The sequence below is a fragment of the Sycon ciliatum genome, chromosome 4, assembly GCF_964019385.1.
Source record: "Sycon ciliatum chromosome 4, ocSycCili1.1, whole genome shotgun sequence".
Classification (NCBI taxonomy): domain Eukaryota; kingdom Metazoa; phylum Porifera; class Calcarea; order Leucosolenida; family Sycettidae; genus Sycon; species Sycon ciliatum.
In genome coordinates this window covers 16,593,096-16,619,827 of record NC_088646.1, presented here as the reverse complement: position 1 = coordinate 16,619,827, position 26,732 = coordinate 16,593,096, and the positions used below count along the sequence as shown (strand labels likewise).

The window sequence follows — 26,732 nt, the reverse complement described above, 5'->3', positions numbered from 1 at the left end:
TCAAAGACAGAAACTGAGAAGGACCAAAGCGAAGGCTCACCTCAGACACCTGTTCTCATTTTCATTTTTGGTTCGACCTTCTTCTGTCATTTTCAACTGTTGTAGGTTGAGTCATTGGCATCATTGGCATCAATCTTGTTCTCATCTGTACTGCTTTGCGTGCTTGTGGTTATTATTTTTTGTGTGGATGAAGTAGCCGGACGCTAGTGGTACAGTATCCCTAGCTAGGCCAGGTCAGTTTGTGTGTTTTCGTACTGTTTTGCTGAAAAATGCAATCTATCCGACCTACCACTGCTGAAGGCAGTGCGGCGAGTAGACCAATAGGAGAAGCAGCCGAGGCAGAAAATGATGACGTTAGTAGCGACGAGGATGAAGTGTTGGAGGAAAGTCCCTGCGGGCGCTGGCAGAAGAGGAAAGACGAGGTATTTCTTGAGCTCAATTTTAAATTATCAATTTAATGAGAGTTTTCATAGGTTAGTGCGTGGCAAGGAGAGTTTAATATCTCTTAATTTGCTGGCAAAAAGTCCTATATACTGTAAAGCGTGAAATTTTCGCGGCGTTTTTAGTTCGCGTTTTCAGAATCCGGACAGGTTTGCGAGGTTTTAATTTTGCGATTGCAGAATGTGCTACTGTGGCATTCTTGCTAAACCTTTCATGGATCTCCTTTTCGCGCTGTCTAAATTTCGCGATTTCCACGCGGTCGCGAATTTCGCAGAAATTAGACCATCGCAATAATTTCACGGTTTACAGTATAGGATTTGAAATGTGTGACCTTTATGCCGTTGTTATTGGTCATCATGAGTCATTCATGACCCATGATAACGGTATAATGGTTTTCATAGAAGCCGTAAATGCGTTTGAGGCATGAATGTTTACTTTTTAGATTCATAGGACATCATGAATACCCATTTTCAGCAAGAATTGGAACTTTGAGCAGCATTGTTCAGCTGGTGTCATGGCAACGACTGAAACGGTGAATGTGCAAAAGAACATAGGTGTGGCACGGGGTGGTTTCATGACGACATATCGCACATGCCGTCGTGAAACTACCAATTTTAAGGATAATACAAGGTCCAGTAAAATCTCAAATCCTATATACTGTAAATACCGTACTGGCAATATATGTTGCCGCGTAATGCGTAACGCAGGGGGGTGCGGCGTAACGCGCGACCAGGCTAGTGCGACACATTTTCGTTGCGTTCGTAACGCGGGTGCGGCGATCTTTTCATTGCAGTTTGCAAAAAATGATGCGGCAATAGCAAAAAAATGATGCGGCAATAGCAAAAAAGTGATGCGGCAATAGCAAAAAAAAGGACTGCGGCAATATAGAAACCTGTGTAACGGCTCCTGTGCGACTTTGCATGTAACGCCCTGCGTGCGGTAAACATGTGCCAATGTAACGCTTCATGGCCTCGCTGCGACCATATATATTGCCAGTACGGTATACAAAATTTCGGCGCTGCAAAATTTCGGCACTTGACGATTTTTGACATTTCGGCGGCGATTTATTTTCGGCATGGGGTAGAGGGTAGTGCGACAGATGCTGTGAAAAATTTCATCGGCGTTTTAATTTAGGCGTTTTGGGTCGGTGCCGAATATACCCGAAATTAAATAGCTGCCGAAAATTTGTATATTTACAGTATTGGATTCGAAAAATAGGGTACAGTCCTTTATGAAATATTGCGCAAGGAGATGAGCCTTAGATGTTAGTATTTGAAAAAATTATCTTATTCAACTCTCCTTATCGACTAAGACCTAACACGGAAGAATTGGTCACATACGTTTCCCTATGCTCATGCCACACCCATTTTGAGTTGAAAAATATGACCAAAATCCTATATATAGGATGCCCGACATGTAATGGTTCAAGTGGGAAAGACTACAAGCAGCCGTAGCCTCTGGAGCAACGAATCGACTTTTCGTGGAATTCATTCAATTATCATCTGGCCCTGCAAAAGGTTGCTTTGCAATGCTGTCATGAATGTTGTGCATGGTAGCAAGAGTCCATAAACAACAGTATGCGACTGTGATCTCTTTTCTATAGGCCATACACACGGCGCGCTGCCTTCATCATTCAGCGACTCTGTAACAGTATTTTGTGTTTGACCATGTCCTCCCCGTGCATTGCCGCTTGCTTAGGTGACGCAGAAGGATGTGCCCGGTATTGATGCAACCTACTTGGCTATGGACACTGAAGAGGGCGTCGAAGTGGTGTGGAACGAAATGCAGTTTTCGGAACGCAAGAAGTTTCGCCTGCAGAAGGTGAGCAGTGCACTGGGTTTGTTTGTCAGCCAGTCAGTTCCCCATGACTGTTTGCTCTCATGCTATTTACGCAGATGTTAGCGTACGTGATGAAATGGGCCTGGTTTTTGTTTTTGTTTTGTTTCTCTGCGCAGAGTCGCTTGGAGAAGACGTTCAACAATCTCACCAAACTTCGGGTTAGTGCAGTTTTGGCGGGCATCTGGGTCTGGTGCAGTGGTAATACAGTGTTCTACTCTTCAGCTGCAAATTCTTTGATGTGTATTTAGATGGTGTTTGCTGAATTCGAATTTGATTTCCTCTGACAATACATGCACCGCGTAATACGCGACCGAATGACAAAGAACCCTCTTCGCCTCCTGTCATTTTGCCTCAAGTTTGGTGTTCCAGTACTAGCTAGACCATACTTACAAGTATTGTCACTCGCCTTACTGCTGCTGTGTGCGTGCGTGCGTGTGTGCGTATGTGTGTGTGTGTGTGGTGTGTGCATTATTTACGGGGCCTGCCATTCATCGTGCTGTTCTGTGTCGGTGTGCGTACATGCATGTACATTTGTGCATATTCACTTGCCTGCTTTACCGTGTGTGCAGCATAATAACATTGTCAAGTTTTACAAGTATTGGATAGATGACAAGTCTGAAGGCCCCACCCGTGTAAGTAGGCTCCCTCTGATGCCTCCAGCCTTTCTTGTCGGATGATTGCCTTGTGGCATGAAACTCGGAGTTCCAATGGACCTGAACGTTCTCTGCTATGTCTGCTATGTTCTAAGCTCCGTCTATGACATTGAGCACTCTCTGCAGCTCGGGGATCAACGGATTTATGTATGTACATGTATGTATGTATGCAGGTGTGCAGGTATGTTGTTGAATTCTTTATTCTCACGATGGCACCATCGCCAATAAGAGGTTGTTGTTGTTGTTGTTGTTGTTGTTGTTGTTGTTGTTGTTGTTGTTGTTGTTTCAAATCTTTGTTCTCACGATGGCCTGTGGCCAATGGGTGATGACAGAGCGAGATTTATATCATATAGAGAGTTGATATAACGCTTGACTAAAGGAATTGCATGATTAGCAGTGTGCTAACTAGGCGTACGGGTGAGTGTGGCTCGTGCATGAGCAGGTTGAGTTTAGCAGTAGGGATGAGATATCTTGGTTGGTGGTGGTGCTGCTTCTGCTGTTGCCACTGTTGCTGCTGCCGTTGCCGTTGTTGTTGTTGTTGTTGTTGTTGTTGTTGTTGTTGTTGTCATTGTTGTTGTTGTTGTTGTTGTTGTTGTTGTTGTTGTTGTTGTTGTTGTTGCTCTATATCCGTGTTTTGTGTTCGATGTTTTCCATAGGTGATCTTCATCACCGAGTATATGACATCCGGATCAATCGGACAGTTTTTGAGGCGCAGCAAGAAGAACAAGAAAGGTGTCAACTTGAAGGTGTGTTCTTGCCATCTTTGTGTTATGCTAGCCCATTGCATGCCACTGTGCACTTCTGTACTGTAAGTCTACCAAAGTTCGGCCCATTCGAATTTCGGCCTCCCTGGCTAAAACCCATTTCGGCCGCATCACATTTTCGCCCTGTACTGCTGCCGCCTGTATACACTGTCACACTGAACCTTGAAAAACAAAATTTCGGCCGCAACAAAATTTCGGCCAAACATGACCAGGCCGAAAATAAATATGCGCCGAATATTTGTTGACTTACAGTATCTTGTTGAGGACAACATTGACCAAGTTTGCTATCCATACCGACTGCACTACAGTAGACTCGCACACCCAAGAACGTGGCGCCCAAGAACGTGGCGCCCAAGAACGTCCAGGCTGGAAATCTAAGAACGCCCCAGCCTGGATTTAAGAACGAACTCCAAGATTTTTAAGAACACGACATTTTTTGGTATTGCACCTTCATGATCTTGTCCGAGTACAAGAAAAACAAGTCCGGAACCACAAACTCTTGTCGGGTCCTCGCGAAAACATCACCCAATGCAGCGCTACATACTACACGTGCATGTAAAGTGTACAACCGGTACATGTAGCGCAAAGTGCATTGTACATGAGCGTCACGGGTCATGTTGGACGCGTAAGAACGCGAAATAAGAACGTAGCCTGGGGCGCTGAAAAATAAGAACTTTGCTAGGCTGGCCCTCTGAAACCGCGTTCTTGGGCGTTCGAGTCTACTGTATGTCATGATTGTCCACATGCGCTGTGTGCTTGGACGGCAGTTGTTTGACTACTTGTTCTCTGTGTTCTCTTTGTGCAATTGTGCTGTCACGACACACACAGATGTGGAAAAGGTGGTGCCGTCAGATTCTGTATGCCTTGAGGTATGTACTGCAGATCCTGTAAAGGGTGTATGCTAGTACATTGTGCTGTGTGTGTGTGTGTGTGTGTGTGTGTGTGTGTGTGTGTGTGTGTGCGTGCGTGTGTGTGTGTGCGTGTGTGTGTGTGTTTGGCAGCGTAGGCTTCGTCACCTGGTGTCCTTGCTTACATTGTTGTTGAATCGAGTCTGTTCATAGACCAATGTACGTCCGAACATATGCACTTATGCATGCATGTGCATTTGTGTATCAGCGACTGTAGGAGTACATGTAGCTGTGATGTGAGTGCAGTACGCATTAAAGGGGAAGTTAAGGCAAAAATTAAAATTTCACCAGTTGTAGTCTTCGGGGTGCTGAGTCGAATGGTCGTGGTCCGAGGAAGCTGAGACGCTCCCTTCCTACTTGAATCCCAATCGAACTCGCGCACTTCCACCGAAACTGGGTGACTGCGCCCTACTAGATGGGGATTTGTATGCAAAATGTCACTAAAAGCGCCATTTCGTTCTTATAAAAGTATGGATGGCCACGATTGGCCCATATGTTGTAGTCTTTTGGACGCTGAGTCGATTGGTTTTGGTCCGAAAAGGCTGCGATGCAGCGTTCCTCCTTTATTCCCAATTGAACATGGTTGAACAAGCGGTCACGTGCTCCTGCGTACACCAGTCACCTGGTCACCGTGCCTGCAGGGTACAACTTACTAGCCTGTTTGACCTTTTTTGGGTGCAGTCCTGTCACTCGAGTTGAACTCGAGTTGAACCTTGGTGTGAAAGTTGTCGCCTGCTGGCGTGGTGACCAGGTGATTTGGGCACCCAGGAGCACGTGACCGCTTGTTCAACCATGTTGGATTGGGAATAAAGGAGGAACGCTGCATCGCAGCCTTTTCGGACCAAAACCAGTCGACTCAGCATCCAAAAGACTACAACATATGGGCCAATCGCGGTCATCCGTGCTTTTATAAGAAGGAAATGGCGCTTTTAGTGACATTTTGCATACAAATCCCCATCTAGTAGGGCGCAGTCACCCAGTTTCGGTGGAAGTGCGCGAGTTCGATTGGGATTCAAGTAGGAAGGGAGAGTCTCAGCTTTCTCGGACCAAGACCATTCGACTCGGCACCCCGAAGACTACAACTGGTGAAATTTTGATTTTTGCCTTAACTTCCCCTTTAACTGTTATACTGTACTCCGGTGTGCATTATACACTGGCAAACACGGTAGATATTATGAGTAACTAGGTTATGCTGTTAGTATACGAGCGAGTAGCTATGATGTGAGTTCAGGAGTATCTATAATGTGAGTATGCATATTGTAGTCAACCTACTCTGGTGTAACAATGTGATGTACGTGTTGTTGTTGTTGTTGTTGTTGTTGTTGTTGTTGTTGTTGTTGTTGTTGTTGTTGTTGTTGTTGTTGTTGTTGTTGTTGTTGTTGTTGTTGTTGTTGTTGTTGTTGTTGTTGTTGTTGTTGTTGTTGTTGCCGCTGTTGTTGCCGCTGTTGTTGCTGCTGTTGTTGCCGTTGTTGTTGCCGTTGTTGCCGTTGTTGTTGGTGGTGGTGCTGGTGGTGCTGGTGGTGGTGATGTGTAGCTACTTGCATGCTTGTGACCCACCGATCACCCACGGTGGTTTGAACTGTGACACAATCTTCATCCAGCACAATGGGCTCATCAAAATCGGCTCAGGTAAGACCGAGGGTACCCCGTAGTACATAGCACGAGACCTGTGCATGTGTACTTTGCCTATCACGTGAAGTACTTGAAGTATGTTACTGTTGGTTTCATCTACCTGTTGCTGCCACTATCCTCTCTCAAAACTGGCATGTTTTTTTAACACTGCTTCTCTTTTATATTTTTAAATATGATGCTGCATTGGCTACAAAACTGGCAGTTTCAGAGAAAAAAATGGAGGTGTGTTTTGTATCCTCTACCTGAACCAGCAGAGCCAGCCAAGCTCAACTGACTCTGCCAGGTTGTTGAAGAAAGTAAAAGCTTTGTGACTTCAGCATTATACAGTGCACATGGCCCAGTATGGACTTTTGGGCCCTGTTTGGCACAACCTGGGGAATTCAACTCGTGCCCTATGTTTTTCATGATTACCATGACGGACTGTACAGAAACAACTCTGGATCTTTTCTTAGTTCTAACCCACTCCAAACGTTTTCTCTTTTCCTGCCAAGAAACTAGAAGAGCACGAAGAATGAAGGAATGTACCCTAAGCCCCCCCCCCCCCCCGCCAACTTGTTTGTTGTTTGTTTGTTTTTCTTTTACTTCACCATATACCCATGCATGTCTGCCTTCTCGTCTAACAATACGGGTGGACTCTCAATACTGTAAAACCGGAAAGTCTAACGAGTCACAAAGTCCATCGTTTTAATGACCAATTTTTTTCGTTAGTTGAAGAAACGTTATCGCGAACCCGGTTTGAGATGTCTGTGTAAAGATGCGCATACAGATGGGTGGCCAGTAGCCATCGTTAAACTTTCTGCACGTTATCATGCCAAAATTACAAAAGCGTTAAACTTTTTGGTCGTTTAACTTTCCGGTTTTGCAGTAAAAGATGAAGAACCGGATACTTGTTCTATTGTAGATGCTAGATGTCTTTATTCACATGCTGCCTACTTGGTGTGTTGTCGTACTTGTTCAGTCGCTCCGGATGCCATCAATGACCATGTTAAGACGTACTCGGCGCCTCGCCGCAACCTCCACTACATATCACCGGAGTATGGTAAGTTAAAACACTGTTCCAGTTTGGTTATGGTCCCAACTTCTTTTTGGAATTGCTGATCATTACATGTTGCAACTGTCTGAGCGCTGCACTCCTCTAAGCAAGACCTCATCCCAGCATGCCACGAGTATAGCTGCCAGTTAACTGCAGTGCTCAGTTCATGTATAGTCACCTCCCTCTCTGTCTCTCTCTCTCTCTCTCTCTCTCTCTCTCTCTCTCTCTCTCTCTCTCTCTCTCTCTCTCTCTCTCTCTTTCTCTCTTTCTCTCTTTCTCTCTCTTTCTCTCTCTTTCTCTCTTTCTCTTTCTCTCTAAATGTATGGAATTTGTGATGAAACAGGTCTTGTGTTCTTGCCTGATTGTCGTCCTGCAGGCCAAGGTGTATATACTGGTGTTGACATCTATGCTTTTGGAGTGTGTGCGTTGGAGGTGAGGCCATATGCACCATTCATGTCTGTTTAAACCGCCCATGAATTCTTCGAACGAATGTATCCAATAATTCGACCCGCCACCAAACAAATATTTTATCCATCGTATTCAGCCTTCCTCGAAGGCGCGTGCTGTGGGTTATTCCCATGATCTCCTGTGTGATACTGCATGTCGTTTCACCGTTTTAAGGGCTTGAGCCATCACAAGTGAATCAGTCCAACCGCTGTTGTCATTGTTGCATGCCATCCTCTTCCTAGTTCTAGTCATCTTGCACACGACATCCGGCATCTTCCTTCAACTGGTGCCCGTTTTCATCAATGTCCACTGTTCCTACACGAACACGAATCCGGGCGATTCTTGTCTTCTGCACGTGGAGGTTCAGTCACTGGGTTGTTCTCTTCATCGCTGGATCCATTCGATAAACCTCTGATGCAATCGTTGAATTGACGAGACTGAAACTCTGTTGAAGTGAGGTGCTTAGCATTCACAAAGGTTCTCTTTTTTTGTACACTTCTCGCCGTCCATGATGGGCATAGGGTAAGATGGCTTCTCCCCTTCACTACACGACCGCAACACAACCCTAATGTCATTTTTGCTGATATTGCCATGATCTTCAACACCTTCCACAACAATCTTCGGCGCACGTTGCTTCCTATCACCAGCATCAAGAAGGAGGTTCGACATTCAACCCACTCTTTCTCTCTCTCTCCCACTCTTTCTCCCTCTCTCCCACTCTCTCTCTCTCTCTCTCTCTCTCTCTCTCTCTCTCTCTCTCTCTCTCTTTCTTCTGCATGTGGGTGTGTGCATGCATGCATTGATCTAGATGGCGTCCATGGAGCTGCAGGGTAACGGTGGCTCAGAGGATGGCGAGACACATGCTCCGCCGGTAGGGAGTCACGATGCCACTATAAATGCTGTGAAGAAATTGGACGAGGAGAACCAAAGGGTATGTGTCGGGTCGTGGTATGGGTGTGTTGGCTCTGTTTCTGTGCTGACTCGTTCTGTCAAGGTCGTGGTATGGGTGTGTTGGCTCTGTTTCTGTGCTGACTCGTTCTGTCAAGATACATACGAGCACAGGTGGAATCCTGATAATTCGAAACTCGAAATGCCAGGAAAAAAATTCTAATTATCCGAAATTATCCGTTGTTGCACTTTCTGACTGTATATAGTATATAGTTGCAGTGGTGGAGAGTTCCTCTTAACTCGTATCCATATGTCCTTTCCTTTCTACATTTATTATTGGCTCAACATCCGAGTTTCAAATTATCCGGACATTCTAATTATCCAAACATGAACCCACAACACAATATGTGTGTCAAAATGCTCTCATGGTCACGCAGAGCTGCGCTATGGACCCTAGACACAGATTTCACGGATACTGAACTGACCGGGACAGCCTGCTCATGCAAACTGAACTGACCAGTACAGTGTACAGTGAACTTCGAATTACACTTTGCTAACTTCGAATTACACTTTGCTAACTTTGAATTATCAGCACAAATCCCACACTTTTTTTGTAAGTGGAATCGTGGAACTTCTTATTAACCGGACATGTCCGGTTCGAGGTTCGAATTATCAGAACATTTAATGTGGGAATCGTATTGACAGAAATCTTAGTACATACCCAGGTAAAATGCACACCCGGTTAGTACTGTCTGTTTTCCGTCGCGCGGATTTTCCTCCCATACGCGCATATACGAATGCGTACGGGTATGGCGTTCTCTCATAAGACGTACAGCTACTGTAAAAGCCATATACTCTAATTTCAGAAATTTTCAGTGCTCAATTTTTTCGGTATGAGGGCAAAAGGCCAGGTTAGGTGAACAGAAATTTTCGGTACAGAGAAGCAGTTCTCTACGGGATTATGCGTGTTAGTGTTTGTTCGGTGTATTGAAATTTTAGGTATGAAACAGCTGCACCGAAAGTACCGAAAATAAAAGTACACCGAAAATTTGTGAAATTACAGTATATTATATATAACGAATATAACGAAGTGCTAATTCTAGCGAGTTAACAAGGAGAGTTAACAAGGAGAGTGGATCTGATCTATCCTCCCCCACCGTTTAGGAGCCGCATCTGACGCCTGATCATGGGGTGGTGGCGTCCCACGGAAGCGGAAAGGTGGTTCTTGACCAGGGAGTTGTACGAGTCCTTGTTCTTGACCTGCCCGGTACGCGAACCCGTCGAATTTATTTATTTATTATGTATGCATATGTTGACCTTCGCTTTCCCTAAAAAGGAGTATTTTATAAACAGTATTTATTGGCCTATAATAGTGGTATTTTATAAACAGTATTTATTGGCCCAAAAGCCAATTAATACTGTTTATAAAATACCACTAAGGCCAATAAATACTGTTTATAAAATACTCCTTTTTAGGGAAAAGTGCAGTGCTGCATGGAAAAGTACAGTGGTATTTATTGAGTCAAGCAAGTTTATTTGAATTTGATACTGTTGATGGTGTGGTCACTAATGAGTGTGGGTATTTATCAAAGGTCAATATATAGTAGTGTATGACAGACTGTTCAGCAGGTCACCAACAGAGCTGGCCGCGCGTACTACATACTACTTGGTGTTTTCGTAACGTTATTTAGTACTGTAGTGATGTCACGCCTAATTGATTATTCGAATTTCCTCGATCTCTTTGACCTCAATGAATAATCGATCGGATAAAATCTAGGTCATAGGCTCGAAAATTCGAATATTCACGGGCGGGCGAAGTCCGTGCGCTGCGTACCGCGCGCACGGCTCTAGATCTCTCGACTTGAATGCATAAACTGTGTGCTGTGTTGCAGAGAACGACTGGACCACGCGCTGTAGACCATGGTAAACTCTACTCTGACTCAAGTCTGAGCGCTTGTGTTGTGTGTTTGCTACATGTACACTTCGCGTTTGCAATAGTTCTTGATAATTGTCAATGATGAATTTTCTTGTGGCATAGTAGAATAATCGTTCGTTCGCTGGAGTGGTATCCGCTAGATTATTCGTTGGTTAAACTCATGGTTCGTTACATCACTCTTGCTTAGCACCGTTTGTTGTTTGAAACCTTTCATCTCATTGTGGATGTTGTTACTGTGGCTGTTGTTGTTGTCGTCGTCATCTTCGTTGTCATTCTAACGCAGGCTTTCCTACAATTGTGTCTGACCACTCGTGATCAGCGCCTTTCAGCCCGTGACCTACTTCTTCACCCATTGATCTTTGAGGTAGGCAGAGCAGTGTTATGTAATACATGTCTGCTTCACACAAACGCCTACCACGTACATTCCTCCAAACCGATTTTACCGACGAAACGTATGACACTGTATTTGGTCAAATCCATGATGCATCTTGGAGTGTGTTAGTGGGTTGACGATGCCCTTTATAATGGTCTTTCTACGATGTGTGGATACGACTACAAGTCCTTCAATGGTGTTACTGTGTGAATGCCGGTAAGGTGTCTTTCTGCAGTGTGGTTGTGTGTGAGATGATCCATAGTCGGAGGCCATAGTCGGAGGCCTGTTTTTTGTGCCCATTAACAATACCAAGAGTACATGAAAACCAGAGTGTGCAGCTTGGGGCCTTTTCTACTATGGGTGTCTGTCACGGCGGAATTCCGTGATCACATCATGTTTGGCGCATATCTGAGGCGGGAAATGGCGTAGTGCGTACAACTGAGCTGTAGTTGTGCAGAAAGAGACCTGCTTGAATCCTGCTTGTACGCACTACATCACTAAAATGATGTAATCACGGAATTCCGCCGTGACAGCAACCCATCCGAGCTGCACACTCTGGTTTTCATGTACTCTTGACAATGCTGACCGTGTGTGTGTGTGTGTGTGTACATGTGTGTACATGTGTGTACATGTGTGTACATGTGTATACATTTGTGTACATGTGTGTTTGTGCACGTGTGTGTGCATACATGCGTATGTGCGTGCATACTTGCGTGTGTGTGTGTGTGTGCATACATGTGTGTGTGTGTGTGTGTGTGTGTGTGTGTGTGCATACATGTGTGTGTGTCTGCATGTTTTGGTTTATGCTGAAGGTGCATCCCCTGCGCTTGTTTGCTGCACACAGTCTCATACAACTGGACGAGACACTGGGTGAGAGCAGTCATAGATAGTCACTAATACCCAGATCAGTCTAGCTGGGGTTTTTTTCTTGTGTGGTTTCTTATACCATAAAGTCCACTGCAAACACCCACCCCAGCTGGTCTGCACTATTTTTTTCCGAGGAAGGTTATTTGTTTGTCGTTCTTCGGTCACTACCGTAATGTCGCGTATAAAAGCAGGTGCTTCGGCCGTATAAGCCGGGGTTCAAGTCATGCTTCTATTCAAGTGATGCTTCTATTCAAAACATGCTTCTACGTCAAAATCTTCAGTCTACATTGTCATGCATGTAGTGTGCACATACATGTACTTGCACGTTTACTTCTATTCAAATCCTGCTTCTGTGTCACGCCGCTCTTCAAAAAATCGGCTTCTATTCGAGTCATGCTTCTATACGGGTCATGCTTTTATGCGCGACACTACAGTATGCTGTCCTGTTCAATGAAATCCGATCTTGTGAGTCCAGTAAGCGCCGTGCGCTGTGCAGACCTAGTACCTAGTACCTAGTAATATAGACCTGCAGACACTGGGACGTGAACTTACACAGCGTGCAAACTGGATTCACGCGCTCGGATTTCATTGAGCAGCACTTTAGTCGTGCCAAAACCGTCATGAAGGTCGAATTCGTACGAGAACGACTGCACAGTATTTCACATGTGTTTGCCTGGAGCTGGATATGTGAACTGTTCTCTTGTTTGGTGGTGTGCTCCTTTCTCAGTAAACCATCTGCTGGCTGAGAAGACAGCCGCTCTAGCTGCGTCACACGCCTCCCATCCGGATCAAATCCTGGCAGAAAGGAGGCACGCAGATGGCCGGACATCGGGGGGAATCACGTGAGGACTCGCTGCTTGTTGTTTTGTCACCCTGGTGTGCTGCTGCTGCTCAGCGGCTGCTGCTGCTTGTCTGCGCCATGCCAGACATTCATAGTGGATATCCTGGTGTGCTGCTGCTTGTCTGCATGCTAAGTGCTACACATTGACAGTGGACTGGCATGCTAAGTGCTACACATTGACAGTGGACTGGCATGCTAAGTGCTACACATTGACAGTGGACTGGCATGCTAAGTGCTACACATTGACAGTGGAATGGCATGCTAAGTGCTACACATTGACAGTGGACTGGCATGCTAAGTGCTACACATTGACAGTGGACTGGCATGCTAAGGCTGTGTTTACATGAGAAATTTCAACCCGGGTCGAGTTCAGCCCGGGTTGAAAGTCTGTACGATAGACAAAAGAGGTGAGCGTTTACATGAAGACAGTTGACCCGGGTCAAATACTGATATGCCGCCAAAAGTCCACTTCTACAGTCCTGTATGGTCACGTGAATCCGTTCGCGCGAAATTTGCATCTGCAGTGCCGTTCAAACCTGGCGCGAGATACGCACAGAAGTACGTTTGTACGATTTTCTTGACCCGGGTTGATTTCAACCCTCCCCTTGGGGGGAGGGTTGAAATCAACCCGGGGCGAAATTTCAACCCGGGTCAGGCGCAATGCGTCATGTAAACGCGCCATTCATTTTGTGCACATGGCGGGTTGAAATCTGACCCGGGTCGAACTCAACCCGGGTTGAAACGCCTCATGTAAACACAGCCTAAGTGCTACACATTGACAGTGGACTAGCATGCTAAGTGCTACACATTGACAGTGGACTGGCATGCTAAGTGCTACACATTGACAGTGGACTGGCATGCTAAGTGCTACACATTGACAGTGGACTAGCATACTAAGTGCTACACATTGACAGTGGACTGGCATGCTAAGTGCTACACATTGACAGTGGACTGGCATGCTAAGTGCTACACATTGACAGTGGAATGGCATGCTAAGTGCTACACATTGACAGTGGACTAGCATGCTAAGTGCTACACATTGACAGTGGACTGGCATGCTAAGTGCTACACATTGACAGTGGACTAGCATGCTAAGGCTGTGTTTACATGAGGCGTTTCAACCCGGGTTGAGTTCGACCCGGGTCAGATTTCAACCCCCCATGTGCACAAAGTGAATGGCGCGTTTACATGACGCATTGCGCTTGACCCGGGTTGAAATTTCGCCCCGGGTTGATTTCAACCCTCCCCCCAAGGGGAGGGTTGAAACCAACCCGGGTCAAGAAAATCGTACAAACGTACTTCTGTGCGTATCTCGCGCCAGGTTTGAACAGCACTGCACATGCAAATTTCGCGCGAACGGATTCACGTGACCATAGAGGACTGTAGAAGTGGACTTTTGGCGGCATATCAGTATTTGACCCGGGTCAACTGTCTTCATGTAAACGCTCACCTCTTTTGTCTATCGTACAGACTTTCAACCCGGGCTGAACTCGACCCGGGTTGAAATTTCTCATGTAAACACAGCCTAAGTGCTACACATTGACAGTGGACTGGCATGCTAAGTGCTACACATTGACAGTGGACTGGCATGCTAAGTGCTACACATTGACAGTGGACTGGCATGCTAAGTGCTACACATTGACAGTGGACTGGCATGCTAAGTGCTACACATTGACAGTGGACTGGCATGCTAAGTGCTACACATTGACAGTGGACTGGCATGCTAAGTGCTACACATTGACAGTGGACTGGCATGCTAAGTGCTACACATTGACAGTGGACTGGCACAGACTGTAGCATGTACATGTAGTTGTTTGAGCTATTTTAACCCTTTCACTGCCGCTGTCGACTGCAGTCGACAGCGCATTCATGCACTCCGAGTGCCAGTGTCGACTTGCGTCGACGAGTAAACATGCAATCCCCAGTGCTGTTGTCGACTTCCGTCGACAGGCAGACCTCACCCAGTTTGTGCCTCTATTTTCGAATATTGGAGATGTTTAGCCATGGTAGACGGCCACTGGCCACTGGAAGATGTCCATACCCATCGAAATACGCTTCCAGAAGTATGGGTTGCCATTTGAAAAAAATTGAACCAGCGTCGTTGAAAATGCGCATCCGATTTTTAGCCGATCGGCGAGGAAGAAATCGGTTCTCACGCACTTCCACCTCGCTGAGTCGGTGCGAGTATTTTCATCTTTCCCGTCAACTTTCATTGCAGGGAGCAAGGAATTTGGTTCAGACTTGATGCCTAGCTATTACCCAAGACGCCAGGCGGCTATCCGTTGCGATAGGCGGTTGGAGTCACGGGTAGAGACAACCAGACGATGGATTCCTCGCGGACGCATTCACTGCAAACTTGACGGAAACAGCGCTGGCGGCGGTCACTGGGTCCAGAACTAAAATTTTCTAAGAACTACCACGTTACAATGGCGACCAGCACGGTCAAGAGACACTACAGGTATGTCAGCTACAACATAATTATATTCTTTCTACAACGACACCTACCTCTGGCTCAATACCTGACGATCTACTGCAAGCTGATGCGAAAGTGAATTACACTCGCGAACGCCGCGCTTGTCAACGGAACAGGGAAGCGCTTCACTCTCCGAAGTTGAAAAGTATTTGGACTGCTGCTAATTGGGAGAACAAACGACCACCATGGCGGCAGAACATTCCGCAGCCGTTCACCAACACGATCCGCTTCACCAAACGACATACGAACGTTTCGTTCTCCGAGTTCCGTTTCTGGTGGCAGCAACAAGAATTTCGTCCGCAACGACAGGACGAAAGTCTCTCGCAACTGAAGTCCTGTTGCCACGAAGATAGAGAAGATTCCGCGAGCCATCTCTTCTGCTTCCAGTGTTTTATCTCTCCTGTCCACTGGCATATCTTTCAATCCCAGCGACCAAAAAAAAGGATCTGCTTCTCTCTCCAAAACAACAACTAACTAACTTTACTTCGCGAGTGTCCGGGCCGATCGTGTACATAGTGTATGTAGCGCATGCGGCGCACGGCGCACTTTCGCATGACACGACACGCATTTTTTGCACAGCGGCTGGCGCTAGATCGCGCAGCACGTTTGTACTTCGGATTTTGCGATTTTTTTCGACGGCAATGGCTTCCTTTATGAGTTGTCTACCTACGATGTATACTTTGGAAAGCGATATTCCGTACAGAAAGTACCAAAAAATCCAGGAAAAGTAGGCCTTTCGATTTTTCGAGCTGGAGGTAAAAAGTGCCTGGCAGGGAGGGGGGTGTACAGATCAGCTGACAGCCTGGCAGGGAGCGCCTTGTCACCTTGAGTGGTCAGCTGGCAGTGAAAGGGTTAAATAGTGGAGTTTTACGGATGTAATGTAATGTATGATATGCGTATTGTGTGCTTGGCCTATTCTCCGCATTCTTCTTCTTCGTCTCCTTGTTTTGTAATACATGCATTTACAGGATATGCTGCGTTCTCTTGTGCAGTGGGCGATGCCTACTAGTATTGTTCTCGCTTTGTGTGCGTATATATGTGTGTGTGTGTGTGTGTGTTTTTGTACTTGGACAGGATTTCCACCTGCCCGCCAATGGACGTGGAGAAGATTGTCGAGGAGACAAGGTCAGGACCGTTAACGTGCCACAGTTTTTTTCATTTTTGTGTTACTCTCAGGTTTTAACATCTTCCTCTTTTGAATGAAGTGTTACTGGCGGAGCAGATGAGAAGCCACCCACGGCCACAGTGGTGCCAATAAGCAGGGCTGATTTGATCATGACATTTACCGCTTTGTGTGTAGTGCTCCGCCATCCCTGGATTTGAGCGCTGTGCGCGAATTATTAGACCTGGTGGATCTTTCTATGAATCACACAGCTAGCTAAAATACTTCTATTGGATTTGAATGTGTGCGCGTGTGCATGCATACGTGCGCGTGTGTGTGTGTGCGCGTGCGTGTGTGCGCGTGCGCGTGTGTGTGTGTGTATTCATGCATGTGTGTGTCTTTTATCTTCTGTTTAGGGATGGCTTGTTTCCGCTGACTTCCATTCATCTACCCAAGCCGCCTTTGACACTGTAAGTAGCATCAGGTGGAACAACTCTTGGATGGTTCGTCTTGTAGTCATGTACAGTGCGGATCGGCTATAGTAATAATTATACCTCTTATAGTGATCGTATTCTTAAATTCATTTTCGTAAACCACCCCTTTCTATACATATCGGATCGGCTATAGTAATATATGGCCTATAATGATACGATTTCTTTGTCAAAATAATTTTATTGCATACTGTAGAGGCAGAAAATTTCGTCGGTCAATAATTTCGTCCAACTCCAAAGAAAAGGAGTTCGTCCGGTTGAAAATTTCGTCCATGGATCATAAGAGTGTATAGAAAAGCTGGGCAAATCGACATTAGTCCTACATTTAATTTAGTCCAAAAGCTCCTTGGACGAATAAGACGAAATTAAATTCCAGACGAATATTTCTGCTTATACAGTACATTTTTCATCGGCTATAGTGATGATCATAAAAAGTTAAGCGGGATTCACAGAAGCTTTTTTGCGATGCGACACGCGATGCGACAGGCGCGAAACCGGGAAAACCCCAAATCGCAGCCTTGTCGCACCCCACGCAACTGCCGCAACTGGGCCATCGCAGGCCATCGCAGAAGTTGAGCTTGGCTCAACTTTTGCGATGCGATGCGACAAGCGATTTGGCGTACGATTTTGACCTTTTCTACAGCAAAGTTGTACAAAGGTTCAAGAGTTGCCTTTAAATTTGTACAAGTTGTATCAAGCCGCGCGAATATCATGGTGACGTAGCCAAATCAGCAAGATGTTGTCGCATCACTGACTTCTTCTGTGAATGGTATTTCGCGAGTTCACATCGCACGCATCCATCGCAGATCGCGTCGCATCGCGTGTCGCATCGCAAAAAAGCTTCTGTGAATCCCGCTTTATACATCGTACATGTACACATATTAACGTCGCGGGGAGAAGAATGTTTCTTTCTTGCGTTTATACACATAGTATTGCTTCTTGGAGAAATAGTGGTCCAATGTACACTGGTGTGTCCTTCGTGGCTTCGTTGCGAGGAATGTCTCAACAGCGTTCACATGCTGGTGAACATGCTCGCCCGCTCCCGACGCATGGAGGGCATTTCATACCGTGTCTAATGCCTTGAACACCTCTGCAAAGCGCTACCGTGGTCTTCGCCGAGATGTTGGAGAAGGTATTCAGGTAACAGCGAAGACGATCAGGGACGCGGGGAAACTTCTCCGTGACATACGACATCACGCGTCGATCGACCTGCCACTTCGTCCAGTTGGAACGGTTTCAGCGGTGATGAGTCGAGCAATCGCGATCCTGACTGAGACTCTACTCCCACTAATCGATCCTGTAGATATTGTAGATATGTCGATTGAATGTGTTGAAGTGTTTCTCTTCCAAAAGAACACATTTGTTGAGCACAGCAACTCCTTGAAAACTCATGTCAAAAAGTCACGAAGTTTCTGTTTCCGCAGGAAGTAGCTCTGCACTGCGCGTACTGCACAGTCACATGCACAGCACGCTTCTGCACGCTGCACTGATTCGAATGACACCATACACGCATGTGTCAGGCATACCTAAGTATGCATATCGCCTATAGTGATATTTTCACGAAAATCAAATCCCAACGCTATAACCGATCCGTACTGTACATACCCACCTGTCCATTTTGCATGTGTCTCCTTGCTTGCTTTCTGTATGGGCTACTGTAAAAGCCAATATTCTAACGAGGCGCATGTATAACGATTTCCCAAAATTGACTAGTTTACGTGTACCAAAGATAACGATTCTCACTCATTCTCAACGCTGAATAGGACAGTATATGTGTCGATTTCTGTATAACGATTTCTATTTTAACGACAGATTTCTCCTCGCTAACTCGTTAAAGTTAGCACTTCGTTATATATATATATGGCTTTTACAGTATTCTGAAGCAATTCAGCATTCTTTGCACGGTGTGACTTGCCGCCTTGTTGTCATAGACGCAAGATTCCCATACCTTTTGCTAGGGGTTCATCATCATCGAAGCTTTGCGATTACTGTAAAGTACCGTTGATCCGCCCCCTGTTGAATTTCTGCCTGTGAGGCGACTTCGGCGTATACAACGAAGTACGGTGTTGAACCGACGCTTGCACTGCTGTACACAGTACGTGCCAGTGCAGGATGCAAATGTGCACAGTCCAGCACACCGCGTCTGACCTTCTGCGGTGTTGTACATCATACTGCACTTGACAGCCTTGATCTAACTCCCACCCCCTGCCGAAAACCCAGCTGGGAAGCGACACAGCGTGGGGGGGGGGGGGGGGGATCACCGGTACTTTGCGGTATTTCACCTTTCTAGGTGTTCTGTATGGAAAGACATCACCAGTACTGGGTTCTAGTAACTTTCTACCCCAGCGTAGGATCGCCAGAATAAAAAGAAAGTCAGGCTAAAAGTTGCACTTTTAGTGGCAGTCGCAATAAATTTGAAGCCTGTAAAGCCGGATTCACAGAAGCGTTTTTGCGATGCGATGCGACGGCCGCGAATCAGGGAAATCCCCAACCCGTAGCCACCTCGCAGCCCACGCAACTGCCGCAATTGATGCGACAAGTGATGTGGCGTACGATTTTGACCTTTTCTGCAGCAAAGTTGTACACAGGTTCAAGAGTTGCCTGTAAATTTGTCCAAGTTGTACCAAGCTACGCAAATACCATGGTGATGTACCCACCTGCATTGAACTTCGCGCCAAATCAGCAAGGCGTCGTCGCATCGCTGACTTCTTCTGTGAATGGTATTTCGCGAGTTCGTAGCGCATGCCTCCGTCGCAGATCGCGTCGCATCACCCATCGCATCGCAACAAAAGCTTCTGTGAATCCCGCTTTACTTTATAGGGAGGAAAATTCCAAGGTGACTAAATGCCGACGAAAACGAAAGCAATCTCACCAAGAATACTCCATTTCGCCCCAAGTTTATAGACTACAGAATCCTACGTATACAGCCTCCCCTGAAATCTGTTTCCGACACCCACAGATGAGGCACAGTGTTGTCTATTTGATTGCCCTCGACCTGCCTCTAAGACGATGAGGGCCAAGTAGAGTCCACAACAAATTTCGTAATTTCGGCCAATCCTGAAGGCCTGAAAAGGCGGTGCCACGGGAGCTTTGTTTCCCGCAGTTGCGAATACAACTGGCCCTTGAATAGGGTGTGATGATCCTACTGCCTATACATATCATATAAATTATGATGTCTATTATAATCTGTTGATGCCATCTTCATTAGGTCCATCAATTCATAGTAGTGGTAGATTTTTGTTGTGACCAGACGAGAATACACGGCGCTTGCAGACACCAGCGCGAACAGTTTACCAGCCACGCTACCCAACAGCTACTTCGAAGTAGAAGTTGCTTCTGACAAGCCTTGTTTCGTTCCATACTCTGACGGGAGCCCATCGGAAGAGAAACAGGTATTGGATGAAAGGGGTTGAACTAAATACATGTAAAACTGTTTTAGAGAAGATCTGGCGCAGTGTGTGTACACTCAACTAACAAGCACATGTGACAAATCAACACGAATGGAGTAGTGTAGAACGGAGGTGTTACGAATCCTGCTGACACAACAATCACAAGTGCTAACTAAGTCAATCACAAGGAGAAAGAGATGTACACAGAGTAAGTTACACTAAAGACTACACGTCACAAAGTATACGGAAGGGTGGTGACAAAGATGGGTGCAAAGTAGAAGCCAAGTGACAGCCAACGAAATCGTTTTGGACGTCTAACATCACATCTGAAAGTTGCCGCCTGCACAAGACATATACCTGCAAATACAAACACTGATCTGCGGCAAGGATTATAGTGTCAGTCGTCAACCCTGCAGTCAAGATTTGGACGGGTCTGTCGCTTTACCACCTCACAGCTCATCATGGTAGCACACACTTCTTTCTACCTTCCGGCAGCTAATTATTTCGAGGTGCGTGAAGTATTTGTCTCGTGCAGTGGACAACTTCGAGATGTGACGTTAGACGTCCGAAATGATTATGTTGGCTGTCACGTGGCTTCTACTTTGCACCCATCTTTGTCACCACTTCCGTATACTTTGTGACGTGTAGTCGTTAGCGCGAACTGATCTGTGTGCCTTTCTTTCTCCTTGTGATTGACTTAGTTAGCACTTGTGATAGTTGTGTCAGCAGGGTTGGTAACACCTCCGTTCTACACTATTCCGTGCGTGTCGATTTGTCACATGACTGTGTTAGTTAGTTGAGTGTACACACATTGCGCCAGTATCTTCTATAAGAACAGTATCATTTAGTTCAACCTCTTTCATTCTATACCTGGTTTCGTGTTCGTGCTGGTGTCTACAAGCGTCGTGGAGTGTGGCTGGTGAAGTGTTCGTGCCGGTGTTTACAAGCGTCGCGTGTCAAGAAAAAGTTCGCTGGTGTCGTCATGTCACAACAAGACTCTACCACTACAAAGTATGGTGATGATGGCATGATGATGTCATTCGCATAACCTCTATTGTTCTTGATTTCATCCAGGCACATGTCCTGTATGGGTTTAATGGCTGGGTTGTGTGTAAGATGTACGTGTACCAGGTACGTCAAATATCTTGTAGCATAGTCGAAGAGAGCATGCTTCAACACAAGTGCCGTTTCATAGCTCCCCTCTAGGTTCACACACACACACACACACACACACGCACATATGTTAATTGACTTTCATTTCACCTGTGTACATGGTGCTGGCTAGCATGTGCTGCGTATTCTTCTCTTCCTGTTGCTCACACTACTGTCATGCAGGGAGCAAGCACCCGCTGCTGAAGTCAACGAGACCGAGAAGCCGGATGACAACATCGTTCCTGAAACTCGTCGGGTAAGGGCACTACGCCAATGGCATGGATTGCCTGTATCTGCTATGCTCTTGCGTAGACACGTGCAATGCACATAAAAGCGCTTTTCCCCATTCGCTGATGTTGTTAGGGGCATTGCCCGAGGGTCGCAAGGACTTGCAACTAAAGCTTTAAGAAAACTCTGTCCACTGGGGGGTTATTGCTGTGTGAACAGAGGAAGAATTCTATTGTGTCGCCAGGCTGTGCGTGCAGTGCGTATGCAACTGATGCTGAATTCTACTGTGTCGCCAGGCTGTGCGTGCAGTGCGTATGCAACTGATGCTGCTGGCCAAGTACAGCTGCTGTGCGTGCCGTGCGTATGCAACTGATGCTGCTGCTGGCCAAGTACAGCTGCTGTGCGTGCAGTGCGTATGCAACTGATGCTGCTGCTGGCCAAGTACAGCTGCACTCCTCACTTAACTCCGGCTTCTTTGCTTGTCCAGTCCGGGAACTATTGGGGCCAGGGAGCAAGGATGCAGCCGTATGCTTGAGAACTGCAGTCATGCTAGATTGGCTTGCTCCGGCACCCATTGTAAACCCGGTCTTCCACAGGCGCGTCGCACCGACTTTGGAGGTAGGGTGGCCATGGAAGGGGGGTCTGGGGTCCTCCCCCTGGAAACAATTTCAAAAATTGAAGCCAATTGCAAGCATTTCCGGGCATTTGGTGCCATTTCAGTGTACGGTAACTACAATGAAAGACTTTTTGATTCTGCAAAAAACCAAGAAGATGCTACGATCGGGGATAAACATTACCCTCCCCCGGGAAAAAAATTGAAGCCAATTGCAAGCATTCCCAGGCATTTGGTGCCATTTCAGTGTACATGGACTTTTGATTCTGCAACAAACCACGATCGGGGACAAGGATTTGCCACGTTTGCGCTGAGATCATCGCGCTTTGTTGCAGTGTGCTAAAAAAAAACTAGAAAAACAAAAAACAAAAAACGGCCGAAAAAGTGGGGCGGCCATGGCCGGTGCGGTTCCGACGCCCTTGTTTCATCCTATGTTGTATGTGCTTGTGCTGTTCATTTGCCAATTGTGCTGACCTCTGCAGGTTCATTACTTAATAAAGTGTGCTCTTGAACCCAAGGATGAGGACCCAGAATTGCTTGAGGTAAGTCTATGCCTTGTATTCATGGTGTGTGTGAGTAGGTAGGTATTCTATAAAGCATCCTCTGTTCAATTCTCATCCTCTGTTCAACTTCTCATCCTCTGTTCAACTTCTCATCCTCTGCCCCATTACTGAGTGGAAGTCCACCAGGCTAGAGTGAGAGACTCATTGCTGCATGGAAGTCCACCCACCAGGCCAGAGCAAGAGCCATAGCCGCAGGGCAAGTAGAACTAATGGGTGTGCCCATGCGTGTGTGTCTGCGTCGTTTTTGTGCAGATGATTTTAACCATGCGGTTGGATGACGGATTGCGGCGAGAGGTGCGAACTCCGGTCTCTATCGGTGAGTAGTCCTCACACTTCAAGTACACGTGTGCCACAGCCAGCTAAAACATGTCTTGGAGTGAACATTTTCTATTTTTTTTAGTCCTGAAAACTGTCACCTTGCTCCCCAGCTGCTTGGACTAGCCTGCCTGCCTGCGTACGGGCATGCCGGGTATGGCTATGCCTGTTCTTTTCAGCCAGTCTGTGCCGAATTTAATATCTGACTGGTTTCAGCGACGCACGTGGTGATGGCAAATGGTTAGTGGTGAAACGAATATACCGAATATTCGAATATTCGTTCGGTTTGGCACATTCGAACGAATATTTCTCATGGCGAATATTCGTTTACCCGGTATGCAGAGTTTACCGGGCGACTTCAAACTTTCGTAACTTCGCAAATACTTGACCGAATTGCTTCATCGAAAGGTCTATCGGCATTAGAAAACTCTCAGCTGTCATCTAGAAGCAACCCGAACGCAATCCGAGGTCCTGGAGTGGAGTTATGGCGCTTGAACGAAAAATCACGTCTCAAGATGTTTTTGAGCCTGTGAAATGCACTTCAGCTGGGATTTTGTGAAAATTGACCTAGAAATGATGGAGAAATATCTGCCTTCGTTTGTCATGCCTAATAATAGAGACAATGTCCAAAAATATGACTGAGAGGAGGGCATGTGATGTCATCCGTCTTACCGAAAGAATATTCGTTCGTTCGTTCGTTAAGCCAAAGAATATTCGGCTACTGGGTTTTGATATTCGTTTCACCACTACAAATGGTACATGTAGTACTCCTTTGTGCTTCTGAAGTATTTTAGTGATTTGTTCTATTCGCCTGAACCTTCTTTATTTGTTCTGATGTGGTTGGTTGTTATTCAGATGAAAACCCGATGGAACTTGCTCAAGACCTAGTAAAAGAAGGTCTCATCCACGAGGTTTGTGATTGTTATCCCCTTAGCTCTTTCACCCTCTTCCTTTGTCCCTCTGTTGAGAGTGGCAGCAAACATTGTGACATGGTGTGTGCTAGCGGCTGTAACTTGGAACACTGTCTGCCGCTGAACTTGTGTTGGTACTCGTGTGACAGTTGAGGGAGCTCTCTATCAAGGTGGCAGGCTTGCTTGGTCCAAAACGAGTTGCGGTGGCCATGCTGTGGTCCAGCCGGTTAGCAAACCCGACCCTTGTGCCAAGTCGTTGGCTCACACATTGCACGAGTACCGTAAACTACTGTACCACCAGAGCGCCCCACCGACTCGTCCCTTCATGATTGTGTTCTGGGGCTGGTGTCCCGTCTGTAGGTCCCACGGTATGTACCTTGTACATGTACACTCGTTGCACGTTGTGCAGTCAATCCGTGCTCAGTTTACCTGAAGCTCCACACAACCTACACACACTAAGGTCGTCATGCCGTACAAACATTTTTTGCACTTTGCCATACGATTTTCCTTTCCCTGGCTGTAAGATCATGGCGGGGTGCTCTTGCGAGACAGGGTGCTCCCGTGGTACTTTCACGTTACATGTGCTATGGTTAAACTAGGCTTTTCACAGGATCCTGATACAGTGTGGAATCCACTTTATACACAGGAACACGCCGCGCAAGACGAAACTTTGTGCAACACGAAAGAAAGTTCAGACCAGAATTACGTGTCGTATACTGGACACATCTCCTCCTATACACACAACATTCTTTTAGCAGGTTGCCAGAGATTTGTGTTAAGTGGGCTCCAGTGCACTTGAGCGTGTTGTGCCCTGGCTTTTGAAATGTACTTGTCACGGAATCCATTTCTCAAAATGCGAAGACTCCACTGTAGCTATCCACTATACCCGTACATCTTCACAACACTCTCCAAACGGTCTCTGGGCTACACCAATCACTAAAAGAAAAAGAGAAAATCATTCGAATTTCCGGGCAAGGCCAATCTTCCCGCTTTATTCCCAATCTCAAGAATTATGCTCTGTGCCCAGTTTGTCATTGGGTAGTCCATTTCCATTTCCTGGCTTGAACCTTCAGCCTGCGGCTCTATATCTACTCTGATGTTTACTCCTTTGATGCATTGGATTTCTTATGGAATGGGAGGAGTTCACTCCATATGAATTGCTCTTCTCCTTTTCGTGTGCAGAAAGAAGCCTCTCGAATTGGAGCAAACTTCATGGTGTACTTCAGGGAGGCCAAAGCGGAAAGAGCTCAGGCAACTGGCAAGTCGCCTTCGGCACAGAAGCGGGAACAAGAAGAACGGCCGCCGCAAGCCGCAGCTGATGCATCTGCTACGGTTGCTACAGCCCCAGACCCGCAGCAGCAGCAGCAGGGGCAGCAGCAGCAGGGGCAGGGGCAGCAGCAGCAGGGGCAGGGGCAGCAGCAGCAGGGGCAGGGGCAGGGGCGGCAGCAGCAGCAGCAGCAGCAGCAGCAGCAAGGGCAGCAAAAGCCACAACCGCAAGAGCCTCTGCCACAACTACAACCAATACAGGAGCAGCAGCAACAACAGCAGCAGCAAGTTTCTTCTCAGCCACTTGCTTCCGTCCAGTCACAGGTGCCCCAGGATGCAGTGATGCAGCAGGTAGCATCACCAGACGTTCCTCAGCAGATACAACTTCCATCTGGTCAGCAGTTCCAAGTGGTGCCAGTACCGTCCCATGAACTGGAACAAGAGCAAACGTCACCTGAACACCACCCTCAGCAGCTGTCCCCATCAACAGAAGCTCTACCCAGTCAAGATCAACAAGTGCAGCAGCCTCAGCAGACGCAGGCGCAGCAGCCTCAGCAGACGCAGGCGCAGCAGCCTCAGCAGACGCAGGCGCAGCAGCCTCAGCAGACGCAGGCGCAGCAGCCTCAGCAGACGCAGGCGCAGCAGCCTCAGCAGACGCAGGCGCAGCAGCCTCAGCAGACGCAGGCACAGCAGTCGCAACAGACACAGGCACAAGAGCAACACGCCCAATCGCAATAGTGAGCGAACGGCGTGTCAATGTCAATGACCTCTGGTCACTGTTTCTGTGTGGTTACAAACCTCTGTTCTAGCTGTATAGAACCCCCATGTGGATACGCATCTGAAAACACCAGAGCAAGACGTCTGGTATTGTATAGTGTACAGCTGGTTTTCATACATGCATTTCAATGCTGAAAATAGTCACTTTGTTCAAATTGTATATAGCTTGTTTGCACTCAATCTCTGATTGTTTGCACCTGGGTTGTCGTCACTCTCACCTGTGCCCAGTGTGTTATGTCGTATCTGTACAGTGTCCACTGAGCGTACGTGTGATGTTCTGTTTGTATAGTTGTGTTTAGTCGACTGGGTCCGGGCTTGGTACTCGCCCCACCGCTGATGTCTTTCATTACCCGCTGCTATGCTTGTTCTCCAATGGCTGTCTGGTTGTATTGCGGATGACCCCATGCACTGGCTGTTCCCTTGCTGATCTTTCCTTCTCGCTGCTACTAATGTCCTCTCGGCTGAATCTAGAACATACGTACACCTTAGTACCCTGTAGTCAGAACTGAACGTCTGTCATGAAACACACACCGATACACACGCATGCACACACACGCGTGCACACGTCCGCTGTTTCCTTCTCTTTTTTTTTAAATATCCGCCGTATCCTGGTACTATCCTTTTTTTAAAGCTGTTCCTTAAATATGGAGAAACCCCAAGCTATCACGAACGAAAGTGGTCTGTCTCTTAGCTGGAAACCTGTATCGATTCTCTTGATCTTGCTTTCTTCGATTTTATTTTCATGTTCTTCGTCACCCGGCTGAAACTCACCAAGGCTGTATTCTTTTTCGGCTTCTGCTGTACCGATATTGATATAGCTGTGTGCTGTA

At 46.7% G+C, this 26,732-nt stretch overlaps 1 protein-coding gene across 1 annotated transcript; it reads left to right on the top strand.

The window, feature by feature from the left end:
• The first annotated feature begins 6 nt into the window (after window positions 1–6).
• On the top strand, window positions 7–26,732 carry LOC135814711 (nuclear receptor-binding protein-like). Its single transcript, XM_065327878.1, has 20 exons — window positions 7–422; window positions 2,140–2,262; window positions 2,397–2,438; window positions 2,850–2,912; window positions 3,590–3,679; window positions 4,526–4,566; window positions 6,140–6,234; window positions 7,196–7,276; window positions 7,647–7,702; window positions 8,526–8,648; window positions 10,825–10,905; window positions 11,727–11,784; window positions 12,509–12,623; window positions 16,170–16,220; window positions 16,614–16,667; window positions 21,413–21,485; window positions 22,553–22,612; window positions 22,886–22,949; window positions 23,804–23,859; window positions 25,042–26,732. The coding sequence occupies exons 1-20, from the start codon at window positions 270–272 to the stop codon at window positions 25,861–25,863; spliced, it is 2,301 nt and encodes a 766-aa protein (XP_065183950.1). The 5' UTR covers window positions 7–269; the 3' UTR covers window positions 25,864–26,732.